The sequence below is a fragment of the Cyrtonyx montezumae genome, unplaced genomic scaffold (assembly GCF_038088225.1).
Source record: "Cyrtonyx montezumae isolate F1298 unplaced genomic scaffold, pur_monq_1.0 scaffold_4, whole genome shotgun sequence".
Lineage (NCBI taxonomy): Eukaryota > Metazoa > Chordata > Aves > Galliformes > Odontophoridae > Cyrtonyx > Cyrtonyx montezumae.
Window position 1 is genome coordinate 19,739,137 of NW_027072045.1, and position 14,770 is coordinate 19,753,906.

General features: G+C 45.6%; 1 protein-coding gene across 1 annotated transcript; it reads left to right on the forward strand.

The window, feature by feature from the left end:
• The first annotated feature begins 6,670 nt into the window (after positions 1 to 6,670).
• LOC136055065 (centrosomal protein of 152 kDa-like) lies at positions 6,671 to 13,437 on the forward strand. The gene is made up of 6 exons (XM_065746671.1): positions 6,671 to 6,772; positions 10,096 to 10,172; positions 11,135 to 11,342; positions 12,767 to 12,880; positions 13,014 to 13,144; positions 13,305 to 13,437. Exons 1-6 carry the CDS (start codon positions 6,671 to 6,673, stop codon positions 13,435 to 13,437), a joined length of 765 nt encoding a protein of 254 aa, XP_065602743.1.
• Positions 13,438 to 14,770: the final 1,333 nt, after the last annotated feature.

Below are 14,770 nucleotides of genomic sequence, written 5' to 3' on the forward strand. Positions count from 1 at the left end.
CACTTCATGTCGCGCACGGCTCTGTGGAATTACTTACGTGAAAATGGAGAAGATATGAAGGAATGGCATCAAAAACCCACTGCTGCACTGCGAGCGCGGGTGAGAGAATTACAACACAGACCAACGACCAGTGAAGTTGTTCCTGTCACTACAGGTAACCAATAGAGGGGCCCTGCCCTCAGCCAGAGGAGGGAGAGGGATAATAGAGTGTATTGGACTGTGTGGATTCGGTGGCCTGGCACATCAGAACCACAAAAATATGAGGCACTGGTGGATACTGGTGCACAGTGTACTCTAATGCCTTCGAGTTATAAAGGGACAGAACTGATCTATATCTCTGGAGTGACTGGGGGCTCTCAGGAATCGTCTGTGTTGGAGGCAGAAAAAAGCCTCACTGGTAAAAAACCTGGCAGAAGCATCCCATAGTGACCGGACTGGGGGCACTTTAAGGATCCCAAGGGGTACCGATGGGCTTTTGGAATAGCTGCTGTGGACACAGACAACATTAAGCAGCTATCTGTTTTACCTGGCCTGTCAGAAGATCCATCTGTTGTGGGGTTGCTACAAGTGGAGGAGCAACAGGTACCAATTGCTACAAAAACAGTCCACAGACGGCAGTGCCGCACCAACAGGGATTCCTTGCTCCCCATTCATAACTTGATCCGTCAGCTAGAGAGACAGGGAGTGATCAGCAAGACTCACTCACCTTTTAACAGCCCCATATGGCCGGTGCGTAAAGCCAGTGGAGAATGGAGGCTGACGGTAGATTACGGGGGCCTGAATGAAGTCACACCCCCATTGAGTGCTGCTGTACCGGACATGTTACAACTCCAGTATGAACTGGAGTCAAAGGCAGCCAAGTGGTATGCCACCACTGACATTGCTAATGCCTTCTTTTCAATTCCTCTGGCCACAGAATGCAGGCCACAATTTGCCTTCACCTGGAGGGGCGTCCAATACACCTGGAACCGTTTGCCCCAGGGGTGGAAGCACAGCCCAACCATTTGCCATGGGTTGATTCAAACTGCACTGGAGTAGGGTGGTGCTCCTGAGCATCTGCAATACATTGATGACATTGCCGTATGGGGCAATACAGCAGAGGAAGTCTTTGAGAAAGGAGAGCAGATTATCCAAATTCTCCTACGAGCTGGCTTTGCTATCAAGCGAAGCAAAGTGAAAGGGCCTGCACAAGAAATTCAGTTCCCAGGTATAAAGTGGCAAGATGGACGTCGTCACATCCCAACAGATGTGATTGACAAAATTACTGCCATGTCTCCACCCACCAGTAAGACAGAAACCCAAGCTTTTCTGGGTGTAGTGGGCTTTTGGAGAATGCATGTTCCAAACTACAGTCTCATTGTGAGCCCTCTCTATCGGGTGACGTGGAAGAAGAATGATTTTGTGTGGGGCCCTGAGCAGCAGCACGCTTTTGAGCAAATTAAGCAGGAGGTAGCCCGTGCTGTGGCCCTGGGGCCAGTGCGGACGGGACAGGATGTAAAGAACATCCTCTACACTGCTGCTGGAAAGGAAGGTCCCACTTGGAGTTTGTGGCAAAAGAGCTCCTGGAGAGACCCGAGGCCGACCCCTTGGATTCTGGAGTCGGGCGTACAGGGGGTCTGAGGAGCGCTACACTCCAACTGAGAAGGAGATCTTAGCCGCGTACGAGGGGGTTCGAGCTGCTTCCGAAGTAATCGGTACTGAAACGCAGCTCCTTCTGGCACCTCGACTGCCAGTGCTGAGCTGGATGTTTAAAGGGACAGCTCCCTCTACCCATCATGCTACTGATGCCACTTGGAGTAAATGGACTGCACTGATTACACAACGAGCTCGGATGGGGAACCTCAACCGTCCAGGAATCCTGGAGGTGATCATGGACTGGCCTGAAGGTAAAAAGTTTGGAACAACGCCAGCAGAGGAGGTGTCACGTGCTAAAGAAGCCCCACCATATAATGAACTACCAGACAATGAAAAGAGATACGCCCTGTTCACAGGTGGATCGTGTCGCATTGTGGGTAAGCACCGCAGATGGAAATCTGCTGTGTGGAGCCCCATACGACGAGTTGCAGAGGCCACTGAAGAAGGAGAATCAAGTCAGTTTGCAGAGGTAAAGCCTGTCCAGCTGGCCTTAGATATTGCTGAACGAGAGAGGTGGCCAGTGCTTTATCTTTATACTGACGCGCCTTTATACTGTGCGCCACAATTAAACAAGCCAAGAGGATGAAACCTCTTTGGGGGGAAGGGCGATGGCAAAAGTGTAAATATGGGGAGGCATGGCAGGTTGATTATATCACCTTGCCACGATCTCGCAGTGGTAAGCGTTATGTGCTCACCATGGTGGAAGCAACCACTGGGTGGCTTGAAACATATGCAGTACCCCATGCTACCGCCCGAAACACCATCTTAGGGCTCGAGAAACAAGTCCTGTGGCGACATGGCACTCCAGAAAGAATTGAGTCCGATAATGGAACTCATTTCAAAAATTCTCTTGTAAATACTTGGGCCAAAGATCATGGCATTGAATGGATTTATCGTATCCCCTATCACGCACCAGCTTCTGGTAAAATTGAAAGGTGCAATGGGTTGTTAAAAACCATGTTGAAAGCAATGGGTGTCGGAACATGTAAGCACTGGGAGAAGCATTTGTCAGAAGCCACCTGGTTGGTCAACAGCAGAGGATCCATCAATCGCGATGGTCCTGCCCAATCCAGATCTCTACCTACTGTAGGGAGAGATAAGGTCCCTGTAGTACATGTAAAGAACATGTTGGGGAAAGCAGTTTGGGTCCTTCCAGCTTCCGGAAAGAGCAAACCTCTCCGGGGAACTGTCTTTGCTCAGGGACCTGGGTCCACTTGGAGGGGGATGCAGAAGAATGGGGATGTTCAGTGTGTAACACAAGGGAATTTGATGTTGGGGGAGTGCAGTCAGTAATTCCATGTATATACATATATATGTTGTGTGTGCGTATTTAATGCACGTTAATCATTGTTCTTCTATGCATATATATCAAACATGATGTAGTGATGTGGAATAAGGAGTGGAATGTCATGGTATTATGATTTTTGGTACTGGTATTCCACATCATAACATCATGTAGTGCATTCAGAGTTAAGGAGTTAATGCTCCAGCTCCAGTGGATCATCGATAGTTCCAGGAATACCTGTCTCAGAAGAGAAGAAGAACTGCATTCCCCAGAGGACTTTGCGATGCTTTGCGTTCTTACGTGTTTACGCTCAGAGGGAAAGATAAAAACTGTCTGCGGTCACGGGACACTCTCTTTCCTTTGGGATCGACTCAGCAGTGGGTGCTCACTGCCGTCTCGCCTTCAGCGTTAGTGTAAGGCCTTCAGTTTATCGGACACTCTCTCTCTTGCTCATTTTATTTGATTTATTAGCTTTAATTCCAATTATATTGTATTATATTGTGTTATTTTGCTTTCCGATACCTTATTTAGTAAATTAGCTTTCCTCCTCAGATCGTTGCCGCTGTTTTGTTCCTAGGCCCATCTCCCTTTTCCCTTTCCCCCTCCCCTTTCCTGGGGCGTGGGTCCGTGGGTCCCCCGTCACGGAACCGGGCCGAACCTGCCCGTAAACCGTTGACAACTAGAGACACAAACGTTAAGATAACCTGTTTAGACAAATATTTACCTTCTGATTTTCAGAGCAGTTGGCGAGTGCTCACCTTTTGTAGGTTCCCCCTTTACCCACGTGCAACCTGTCAGCACCAGCAATGCAATCCCTTGGCCGCTTTGCTCACGTCAAATTTCCCCACTCAAGACAGCAATTGAGACCTCTACCCTAATTTGTCTTGAAAATACATATGATCACTGGTGCTAATACTAGTCAGCCACAGCAATCTTCCACCCCTCTATCTTCAATTAAAAGAGAACTTTCTATAAAAGCACTTGAAAAACCTCTCTCCTCCTTGCTTGAATCATTTAGTTGTAGACAGTTAATTACTGTGACAGTATCCAGATGCTTCTGGAGATGCAGATTGGTCCTGCAGAAGAAAGCAGTGATAACCACCTGTAGGGCAAATAACCGCCAAGAATGGCACTCAAAGAAAATAGCACGGAAGACGTTACTTATTTAGTAGGCTTATGTAGACGGTATACAGACAACTAGCAAAAGGGGGGGCACGGACCCTCTGCTCATGTCAGGAGACGCTTGCCTGGCAGGCTAGCACGGGATTTGCCACGTAGGCAAGAGAAATGAAGGATAAAAGAGGGATCGACCACCATGAGGTTGTTGTGGTTTTGTTGGTGTTGCTGTGGTGGTGTTCTTCCATCAGAAACCTCATGAGCTGATCCCTGCTGCTGAACTCCCTCCTGGGCCTGCTGCCTGAGGCATGCTGCTTTCTCCTGGACCTCGCCGCTCCTTCGAGGTGTTCTACCATCTGAACCCTCACGAGCTGATCACTGTTCGCTGCTTCTCCGGTGCTGACTGATGCTGTTCCTGGACTTTCCCCTCGCTGCTTCTTCTGTGCTGACCCGGTGCCGCTTCTCCAGGACAGCTGCTTGCTGCTCAGGGCTGCCCGTCGCTGCTTCTGTTCTCCCCGCTTCTGCCGCCCCTGCTCTTCTGCCTTAGACCGTCGAAGCCGCTTGCAACCGGACCGCCCTGGGATCCTGGCTGGTGACTTTCCCTGCGTTGTACAAATCCTTGCTTCTTTCCTATCTTTCTTATCGCTCGCCTTCCCTTCCCCATCACCCTTAACAGTGTCCGCCTTCCCCATCTCCCTGGTTTATAGTGGTAATAAACTGGTCGGACCAACATTTGAACCGTTGTTTCTTAATCTCACGCTGGGTATATACATAATCAAAGCACCTTCGTCTCCCTCCTTTATATTGGAGCGTGAAACCCTGCCAGCACAGCATGGCGAGGGGGTGAGCACGGCGAGGGGGCTCAGCTCGTGGCGGCTGCGTGAGGAGCGGGGTGGCAGCAATACACCCGACAGTGAGATGCTCGTGCTCTGCCGTCAGCTTGCGTCGCGACGCGGTCGTGATCGCCGGACGTCGGGCTCTGCTCCGATGATGGGGTCGCGCGTTGCCAGGCAACCGCCGCGAGACGGCCCACCCCTCCGGAAACGGGCCGCAGCCATTGGTCGGTCGCTTAGCCAATCAGCGCGCCAGACCCGTTCCCGCGGCTGCACGCGCCCGCTGTCAAACCGTCGGACGGGCACGTTTGCAGCGCAGCCGAGCGCGGCTGGGGCGAGGCGCAGAGTCCCGCCCTCTGGCCGCCTCGTGCACTGGGACGTGACGCCGCTCCGGCTGCTGATTGGTGCGCGCGGCTGTCGGTTAGAGCAGCGGGCGCTTGATCGGCTGTCACGCGGAAAAAACGGTTGGGCTGCGGCTGCCGTTGCAGTGCCGGGCGCGTAGCGGACGGCCGCCTTTCCTCGCGCATCAGGTGCGTAGCGGCAGTTGGGCTCGCGCTTTGTCGCCTTTGCTTTCTGCCGCACTCCGAGGTGGAGCCAGCAGGGAGGACGTAACCCGCGGTGCGTGGAGCTGAGGGAGCCGGGCCGCGGCCTGCAGGCGGTACCGTGCCGTGCCTCGGGTCCGGAGCTGCACAAGGGGTAACGCTGCGGTTCGTGGGTCTCGACGCAAAGCGCTTTCACGGGGAGCCGGGCCCGGTCCTTCACGGAGCGGTAGTGTACTTGTGCTGTTCTATAGGCTTGGGGCAGAAGCTTGGGGCTTGAGGAATGCAGAGAAGAAAAGCACCTGGGGGTGTTGGTTGATGCTTGGCTTAACATGAGCCGGCAGTGTGCCCAGGCGGCCCAGAAGGCCAACGGCATCCTGGCCTGTATTAGAAATAGTGTAGCCAGCAGGAGCAGGGAGGTGATCATCCCCCTGTACTCAGCTCTGGTACGGCCGCACCTCGAGTACTGTGTTCAGTTTTGGGCCCCTCACTACAAGAAGGACATTGAGGCCCTGGAGCGTGTTCAGAGAAGGGCAACAAAACTGGTGAGGGGCCTGGAGCACAAGTCTTATGAGGAGCGGCTGAGGGAGCTGGGATTGTTTAGTCTGGAGAAGAGGAGGCTCAGAGGAGACCTTATTGCACTCTACCACTTCCTGAAGGGGGGTTGTGGTGAGGAGGGGTGGGCCTCTTCTCCCTGATAAATAAAGACAGGACGAGAGGGAATGGCCACAAGTGGCGCCGGGGAAGATTTAGATTAGATTTGAGGAAGCATTCTTTCTCTGAAAGAGTGGTCAGGCGCTGGAATGGCCTGCCTAGGGAGGTGGTTGAGGCACCATCCCTAGCGCTGTTCAAGAAGCGTTTAGATGAGGTGCTAAGGGATTTGATTGAGTAGCTTAGTGGGTTGGGATGGTGACGGGAGGATGGTTGGACTGGATGATCTTGTAGGTCCTTTCCAACCTAATGTATCTATGAATTTAGCACAGAGCGGAATCGGCGAGAGATTGTCTTAGGGGAGTTATAGTAAAGTCCTGATGTTTAAAACACTCAGGTAATTTGCCTTCAATTGTCAGTTCTTAGAGATAAGAAGCATTGCTCATCCTGGAAGACATGTCTTTCAAGAACACATTTGTCTGTTTGGCTCCTTAACTTTGGAGGTTTTTGGAGTAGACTTTTCTCCTCTACTTTCTTTCACGTGGGATATTTTCCTGTCTTGTAGGATTTTCTGGGTGCTCGAAGGTATCATCATGTCCCACGAAGATACGATGTCCCTTGACTTTGAGAGCGAAGCTCTGGAAATTCAGATTGAAGAATGTGAAGAATATAATGAAGATGTCTATGCAAGAGAACAAGAGGTTAAAAAGAAGGTATTCTGAAGGTTTATGTCACTAGTATTTCACCATCTTTTTGTCCTTTTCATTTTTTAATTTATGTTTTACTCTTCTAAAGAGAGTGTAGAACTTACAGTGCAGACTGAGTTTTGCAAGAGTGACATAGAAAGCTGAACAGATAAGATGACGATGCAACTAATGAGCCCTGCAGTGTCGTGTGTATTCCTCATCTCTTGCCCAGGCAGTAGATGGAGTGCTCACTATACTCACATCCAGTGTTTGTTCTCCATAAATGTTAAGCAAGTGTCAGTTAATGTCAGTGAGTGTCATGTTTTTTGTTTTTGTTTTTTCCTACCCGGAGAAATTCAATAACACACCTTTGCTTCATGTTTTCTTCCACGTCAGGTACCATTTTTCCATACTGCCCCTCTGCTGCCATCTGTCACATGGTAACAGAGTGTAAAGGAATATTGGCAGGAAGGCTAAACCTCAACTGCCATATCACCAACATCTGCCTCTGCTCTAAGTCAACATAATAAAATAGGAGGTGTTACTGTTGGAGCTGCCCGTGTACATTCAAACAGTGTATTCTAGTCAGGCTTTGATAGATGGTCATCTTTCATATAAAGGAAATAGAATTAAAGTTCTTTACTTCTATGCCTGTTGTTTTGTATCTTAACGTAGATATGCATGAAATGGGCTGTACACTTGAAAAGTTAACCGTTTTATTTTGCAAAAGAAAAAGCATTTCTTGCAGTGAGTTGAAAGGGGGGTACAGTATCTCATCTTTACACCTAGCTAAGCGTTGCCATAGGAAGGACTTTCTGTATTGTGAAAAACTACATTTCTTGTTGTACGGTGCATTGAAACTTACTAGCTAGGCTTAAGCTCAGTTGACTTCAGTTAAGCTTGGGCTGTGAACGCATCACTAATTCCAGGGCCTGTCTGACAAGCTGATAACACACTGCTGCTATAGGAAGCACAGAGCAGTTGGGAGCTGTGTTTGTTCTTAGATGGGTATACTGAACTGTTTCTTAGTGGAAACTTAGTTGCTCTGAGAGGTCACTTCTCTATCTGTGATGGTTGGGTGTTTGTAGCCTGAATAAACATCATTTTTCTTCCTAGAGAAAACTTTGCCAAAGTCTAGGAGAGCGTGTTAAGGAACTGGAGAAAATGCTGGAAGAAACCAAATGTGAAAAAATGGCAATAATAGATCGATTGACAAGAAGCCTCGGAGAAAGCCAAAAGCAGTGTGCAAACTTACTGCAAACAGGTAAGTCTTTTGCTCACACCTCGACACTGCAAATCTGTGCTCCTACTGAAATTGAATCAACGTCAAGCTAAATGTATACTGGATCACCTCCTGTGGAATACCTTAGTCAGGCTTAAATGAAGTTTACTTAAGTTTAAACTACAGTAAGAAAATCAACCAACTAAAGAAACGAGTGCCGCATCTATGCAAACTAACTTTTGGACTAAATAACAGTCTTTTGAGCAAGCCACTCACTTTCATGTAAGTTTTTGGGTTTGTTGGGCTATACCAATATGCTATGCTGCCACAGATGCTTTCTTCTAGGAAAGACATTGGTGTTATCCCATGTGAATAGTCTGGATAGGCACAGTGCTTCAAATAGTTGGTCTGTCAGCGTGTACGTGGTGATTTCAGCCTTTACATGTAGTATGAGCAATCTTGATCTGGTTTTCACTAGTTAGGTCTTCGTGACGCAGAGCTTTACTGTTGTACAATAAGAAAAGGGAATATAAATTGCCATTCCAAATAAAAACGTTTAAAGCTTTTCTTTTAGCTGGAGACTGCTTCTTGGCAATTTGCATCCGTAGGAACAGCATATAGAATATTCTGCTCATTACGTTTATGTCTCGTGCCTCCCACTAGGTGCTGAACTATTTAATAGTTATGTTGTTGTTTCCTAGAAAGCAAACAACTTGCTGAAATGCCTTTCTTACCAGATCCTGGGTTTAAGCATATGTTCTGCTTGAGAACTACGGTAATCTGAAAGAAAAGTCTCTCCAGAGAGAGCATAGTAGTGAGGATGGAGGAGGAGAAAAAACGTATTAGATCTGTATAATGTAGAAATCATATAATTGATAAAAAGAGCCTGACAGCCAGCTGGAGAATCACCGTGACATCTTCCTCCATTCTTTATTCAGCAAGTGCCTTACACCAATAATAAATGGTCAAACTCATAGAACAAAACTTATCTGTGGAGGAAGCAGAAGTGTCTCGTTTTCCAAGGTTTTCCTGTTCCCGCTTTGCACAGTTTGCACAGTTTTGTTGGTTTGTTTTTAATTCTGACGAGCTACACAGAAAGCACACCTTTGGCACATCTTCCTTCTCATGGTCTTTGTATTTAAGGTACTCTAAAACTTCTGGAAAAAGTACAGTCAGTGTAGCCCCCAAAGTTGAAAACAAACTGCCACTTACATTTGAGAACAGGAGTAACCCAAGCTCACCTGTTTGGTGCAGTGAGTACTCTTGCTGTTGTTCTTTGTATTTTTTTTTCAGGTTGCACAGTCTTTCTTGCATGTTCATGCCTTTCTGTTTTTCTGTCTCCTTTTCTTTCCAGCATTAGGCTCGATACAGGAGGCAGACCAGTTACGGTTTCGGTTGCAATGAGCTCAGTCTGCTCACGGGATAAGCAAAAACCTGAACAAGGCTTTGCAGGTTAATTTATTTTATTAAATATGTGACTTCGAATTAGGTTTTGACTTTCGAGGGGTAAGCATTATAGCTGATGGGCTGGTGGTTTCATACATAGATATATATGTATATATGTATCGGCATGAACCTGATATCGTGCATCTGACCTGCTTATGGAAAAGGAAGGACACAGATTGAGTGTGTTGGGAATGTCGTCATATAGTTGGGCCATAGAGAGGATTGCAGGATTTATGTTCTGAAATTTTTGTTGTGCCATCAAGAAGGAATACTAAGGAGTCCTCTTAAATATCACTGGAAGTCTGTGTTTCCAATTCAGTAAGTGGTTTGTTTAAACCTATCATCTCGAAGCAAGGAATCCTTGTGTACTTTTTGTATGGTAAAATCTATGGCAACAGGGCATCACGAGGAAAAAAGTAGCAATATTTAATTTCACGTGTGACCTGGAAGATCAATAGAACATACTGAGCAACAGAAAATATTCACTAGTAAATTTGTAGTTGTTAAATGTTATGCTTTGCTTTCAAAATGATTAGTTTAAAAGAAAAGAGCAGACAGTAGATCACTCAAGAAAATTCTTTCTAAATACTGGTTATGTAGCTCCATGTATTTTTCTTTGAAAGAGTTATTGTCTTGTTGCATTTACTTGAAGTGTAACTTGTTTTTGGTCTCTTCCTTTAAGGAACAACTAATGGAACTGAAGGAAAAATGTACATTCTATGGATCTCCTGAATCTGTGAATAACTCAAGGTTCTGCAGGTATTGAGTGATTCTTACTGGAAAAAAAAGTATAAAATCCTCCGTAATGTACACAATTAATGTGCAAGTTCAATTTCTACTTTCTATTTTTTTGTGAAAGACGCTTCCTGTGTTCCTAGGTCATTGGGGAAACAGGAATTGGAGCTAATACCATATGTTGGATGCTTCGTGGCTGCTTACTGTGCACTCGGGTTTCATAAGGACTGTTACTGTTCCTCGAGTGCAATTCCTTTCTTTTTGTCTTTTCTGGAGTGCTTATTTTTTTTGATTGCCACGAGTGTTCAGTGGAAAGCATTTAACTTGTGTAACGAAGTAAGGAGGTTTTCCACTGATGATGCCTAAGAAGCATTCAGTGTTGCCTAGCATGGGAGACTAGCCTTGTGTGTGTCAAGACTTGAACCCTGCTTCATTAAATCTTGTAAAATCTGGAATAGGTTATAGGGAATATCACAGTGTACTTGAGTGTCTGATCTGCATAAGGAGTGCAGCTGAATTTCTCAACAACGGGCAGCCGTACCTTTACCTGTGGAGAAATGTGATTTACCTGCTTGCATGGACTGTACTCCTTGATGACTGTTTTCCTGATGGTGTGGATTATGTGCATGGATGCCTATTTGCTCAGAGATTTCACGGTGCTGTTTTATGGCCACGCTGTCTTTAAAGCAAGTCGTCTTGAAGGACTTCAGGTCACATGAGAATGGACCTTCTGCGGGAAACAGCAGAATGAACAAGTTTTCTGCACGATAATTCCAGCTTAATGAACAAGCACGTGGCTTTTGTTTTCATGTTCTTTCATCCTTTTTTACTCTTACCTCTTAGAGTTGAACATCTGTATTTATGGTAGTTAAGTACAGTCCCAGTTAGTTAGTATCAGTTGCTCTTCTTGCTGAGAATGACTTCTGGATAAGTGTGTCTTGTCTTTTGAATACTGAACTTTTGTTTTTTGTATTTTTCCCCAATAGTATAATTCAGAAGAAAGGCATGGAGAAAGAACTCTCTAAAGATGAAATTATTGTAGAATTAAAAGCTGAACTGCAACGCTTATTGAGCAGTAATAAAACAAATAGAAAGCAGATTACTCAATTACAAAATGATCTTAAAGATTGCCAGAAGGAATTAGAGGAATTCAAGCAGTTGTCGAAAGCAGAAAAAGCATCAAAAGAGTCGGAGGTTTGTTCTTTCACATATTTTTCAAGTCCTTGTAATTTGTACTGGGGTTTAATAAATGAAACCAATATTTAAATTTCTTACGAAAAGTGAGCAACAACAACAAAAGCTACGTAGCATTCAGAGCAGTTAAGGAGATTTGCCTTTGATCTTAAGGGAAATCTTGTTGTTTTGGCAATATTCTGTTTTGTATCTGTGGTGAGAAAGAAAGAAACTGAATAGCGTGACTTGGGCAGAATGTCTTTTTTAAGTTCTGATACAGTAGCTTACTTGGCTGATAGTGTATAATAGCCACTGTGCTTTGTTAATTAAACCTGAATTTCACCGGGGACAGTAGGTTTTCTTTTTCCCCCTGAAGACTTGTTATTTCTCTGAGAGTCGATGTGTGTAATGGATGGGACGTTAAAGCAGATTGCTTTCTTTATGGTATTCACGCTCTCGTGTGATCAATCCTATCCTGGGCTGCGTAGAAAGAAGCATGGCCTGCAGGCTGAGGAAGGTGATTATTCCCCCTCTCCTCTGCCATTCTAAGACCTCACCTGTGGTGTTGCAGCCAATGCTCTAACCTGGAGCACAAGAGAGACGTTGACCTGTTAGAGTGGACCACAAAAATGTTCAGAGCGCTGGAGGAGCTGTGGCTGGAGCCTTTCTTTGAAGAAAGCCTGAGAGAGCTGGGGTTGTTAAGTCTGGTGAAAGGAAGGATCCAATGAAACCTTTTTTGCAGCCTTTCAGTACTTAAATGTTGCTTATAGGAAAGATTGAGAGATTTTTGCAAGAGCATGTAGTGACAGGACAAGGGATAGTGTTTAGAGTTGATGAAATAATAGATTAAAGTAACACCTAAGGAAAATTATTTGCTTGATGATGGTTGCAAGGCACATTGCTCAGAAGTTGGGGTTGCCTCATCCCTGGATGTATTCAAGGTCAGGTTGGATGGGGCGGATTTGGATTTTGTGGGAAGTATCCCTGCCTGTGGCAGGGGGTTGGACTAGATGATCGTTAAAAGCCCTTTCCAACTTGGTCAATTCTGTGGTCTTCTGTGTCTCTTTAATGTTGGGTGGGATTAATGTTGTCTCTTGGCCACGTGATCAACTTCAAATTGTAATGTGATTGGAGCTGTAGCACGCACTCTTTGTAATCTGTGTGTTCTGACCTGGGTGTGGGACAGGAATACAGTTTGCTTCAGGGGTACAGTCTCTCAGTGGAATAGTAGCAGTCATTCAGCTAACAAATGCAGTGCTGAGTGTACGCTTCTGAAAAGTTTCATACTGCTATTCCTAAAGAATAACAGCGTTACTATTACTGCACTGCAGTATTTTCCTTCTTGCTTGGTTTTGCTTTCTGTAAGTAAAATACAGTTGAAACTCTTTCATGAATCTGTTTCTAGAGCGTGTCTTGAGAGTTATCATCTTAAATTTATTTTTTAGCCAGTGACAAATCAAAGTGAAGCTGTGGTGGCCAGTCCATTAGTTCCTGGCAATCTTATGGAAGAAGTTTTAGGACTCAGAAGGGCGAATGAAATTTTGCTTAGTGAAGTTCAGGTGAGAGAAAAATGCTTTGAATTCCTATTAAAAAAAAAAAAACCCAACACAACAACACAACTGAACAAACCCAAACCTGCAAATATAGAAGATGCCTTAAAACTCACCTGTTACTTGTCTCCTTTTGGTGCAGAACCATGCATTGACTATTAAACAACTAAAAGAAAATGAGGAAAAACTGAAAAGCTCAAACCAGGATCTCTGCTGTCAAATGAGGAAGGTGGTTCAAGAATCTGACAAGGATAAACAAGAAGCCATTGACAGGTTAAGTCTGTTAATAGTTTAGTTTCTTTTGTGAACTTTGATACTGCAGGCGTTCATGAGGAGGATGTGACCTGGAAACGTAGCTTCTTTGTTAAAGAAGTTGAACCCCATTTAGAAGAGGAAGAAACATAGGCAGTGTTTTTCTTTCTTGAAATCATAGGTGCGAAAGAACTTATCAGCAGCACCATGAGGATACAAAAGCCCAGCTTGAGAGAGACATGATGCAGAGGTATGCTGCAGAGAAGCAGCAGCTTATTCAAAGTTATGAAGAGACTATCTCCAACCTGAAGTAAGCATTTTCAGTTTTCTCATTGTTACGAAACGTTTGTGCTTCATGTCTGGCAATTAGTGCTTTCAAAAATGCTCTTTTGAAGTGCTTAGTGTCCTGCGAGTTTAGAGGTTGATTGCTAACGTGTGATTCGTCCTGTGAAGGGCTTCCATAGAGGAACTGAACAGAGAGATGACTACAGTGAAGGAGCGTTACGTAGAAGTTTGTGCTATTTCAAAAAGCAGTGTGAGCAAGGGGACGTTTTTAAGGTTTCAGCTCTCCTGTGCTGAAAGACTTGTATGCTTTTCAGGACGCTGTCCACGGGGAACATCTCCAAAGCCTGTACATCTTGTGACTGCAAGAAAGGGCTGGAAGAATTGCATGCTCAGTACATTAGAGCCGTGACTAAGATAAAGAGTAAGTACAAGAAGTCCAGTTAAAAGGTTAGGAGAGCAAAATAATTTACTCCATACTTCTTCCTAACTTCAGTCAACTCGGCCTGGGAGTCTGACAGCCAAGTCCCCTGAGAATTCCTAGTTCCTTTCTTACTGCCAGGAATCTTGCCATAGTCTTGGGCAAGCTTCTTTGCAGGGATGAAGCCTTGTTATGCTGTCCCTGTGTTGTTGCACTAGTTCCTGTGTTTTTTAAAAGGTACATGCCCTGCGTGTGCCAATTAGCATTCATCCCAAAGCTCTGCCCCTTGTGTTTGCTGTGAGCTAAATGCTGATGGAGGTGCAGAGTGAGCCAACTAGGCTGTTGTATGCAGTGTGCTGTAAGGTGCTGGCTCTGGGTCTTTCTGCAGTGTAGAGCCTGTGGAGCACAGTGGGCGTGTGGATCTGGGCAGAAGGTTGGCTGGTAAAGGTGGGCCATTGCTGCCTTGCTGCAGGTCTGATCAGCAGTCTGTTTGGAGGTGTTTGTCTCCTCTGTGGCAGAGCTGTCCCTAATGAAGTATGTTTCTTTAGGTGACATGCTCTGTTATATCCGTGAGAGTAAGCGGAGAGCTGCTGCAATGATTAAGGCAGAAGTTGTCAGAGAGCGCCGGGAGATGGCACGGAAAATGCAGAATTGCTACCTGACATGTCTCCAACAGCTTACTGACCATGGGAAACATGAAGGGTAAGCTCAGGCACGATTGGATATCTTTGGTTCCAAAAGAAGTATATAAACTTGGTATGATGCTGTTTGTCCAATAGTGTTGTTCATCCTGTGTTGGAGCAAGCATTGGCCTGTCCCGATCTGATGCGATGGGTGTGGAGTCATGGCTGAGCTTGCTGACAGAGACTTGATGAGCTGTCTCACACCTTGTCTTCTCAGTATTCTTTGACTTTTGCTATCGTAGCTTTGTATGAAATGCGGTG

What these genes read in the sequence shown, in the direction of transcription:
- LOC136055065 (XM_065746671.1), top strand. Translation starts at nt 6,671, where the DNA reads ATGTCCCTTGACTTTGAGAGCGAAGCTCTGGAAATTCAGATTGAAGAA. An exon ending in AATAACTCAAGGTTCTGCAG is followed by an intron (nt 10,173 to 11,134) that starts GTATTGAGTGAT and finishes TTTCCCCAATAG; the next exon opens with TATAATTCAGAAGAAAGGCA. An exon ending in TTTTGCTTAGTGAAGTTCAG is followed by an intron (nt 12,881 to 13,013) that starts GTGAGAGAAAAA and finishes CTTTTGGTGCAG; the next exon opens with AACCATGCATTGACTATTAA.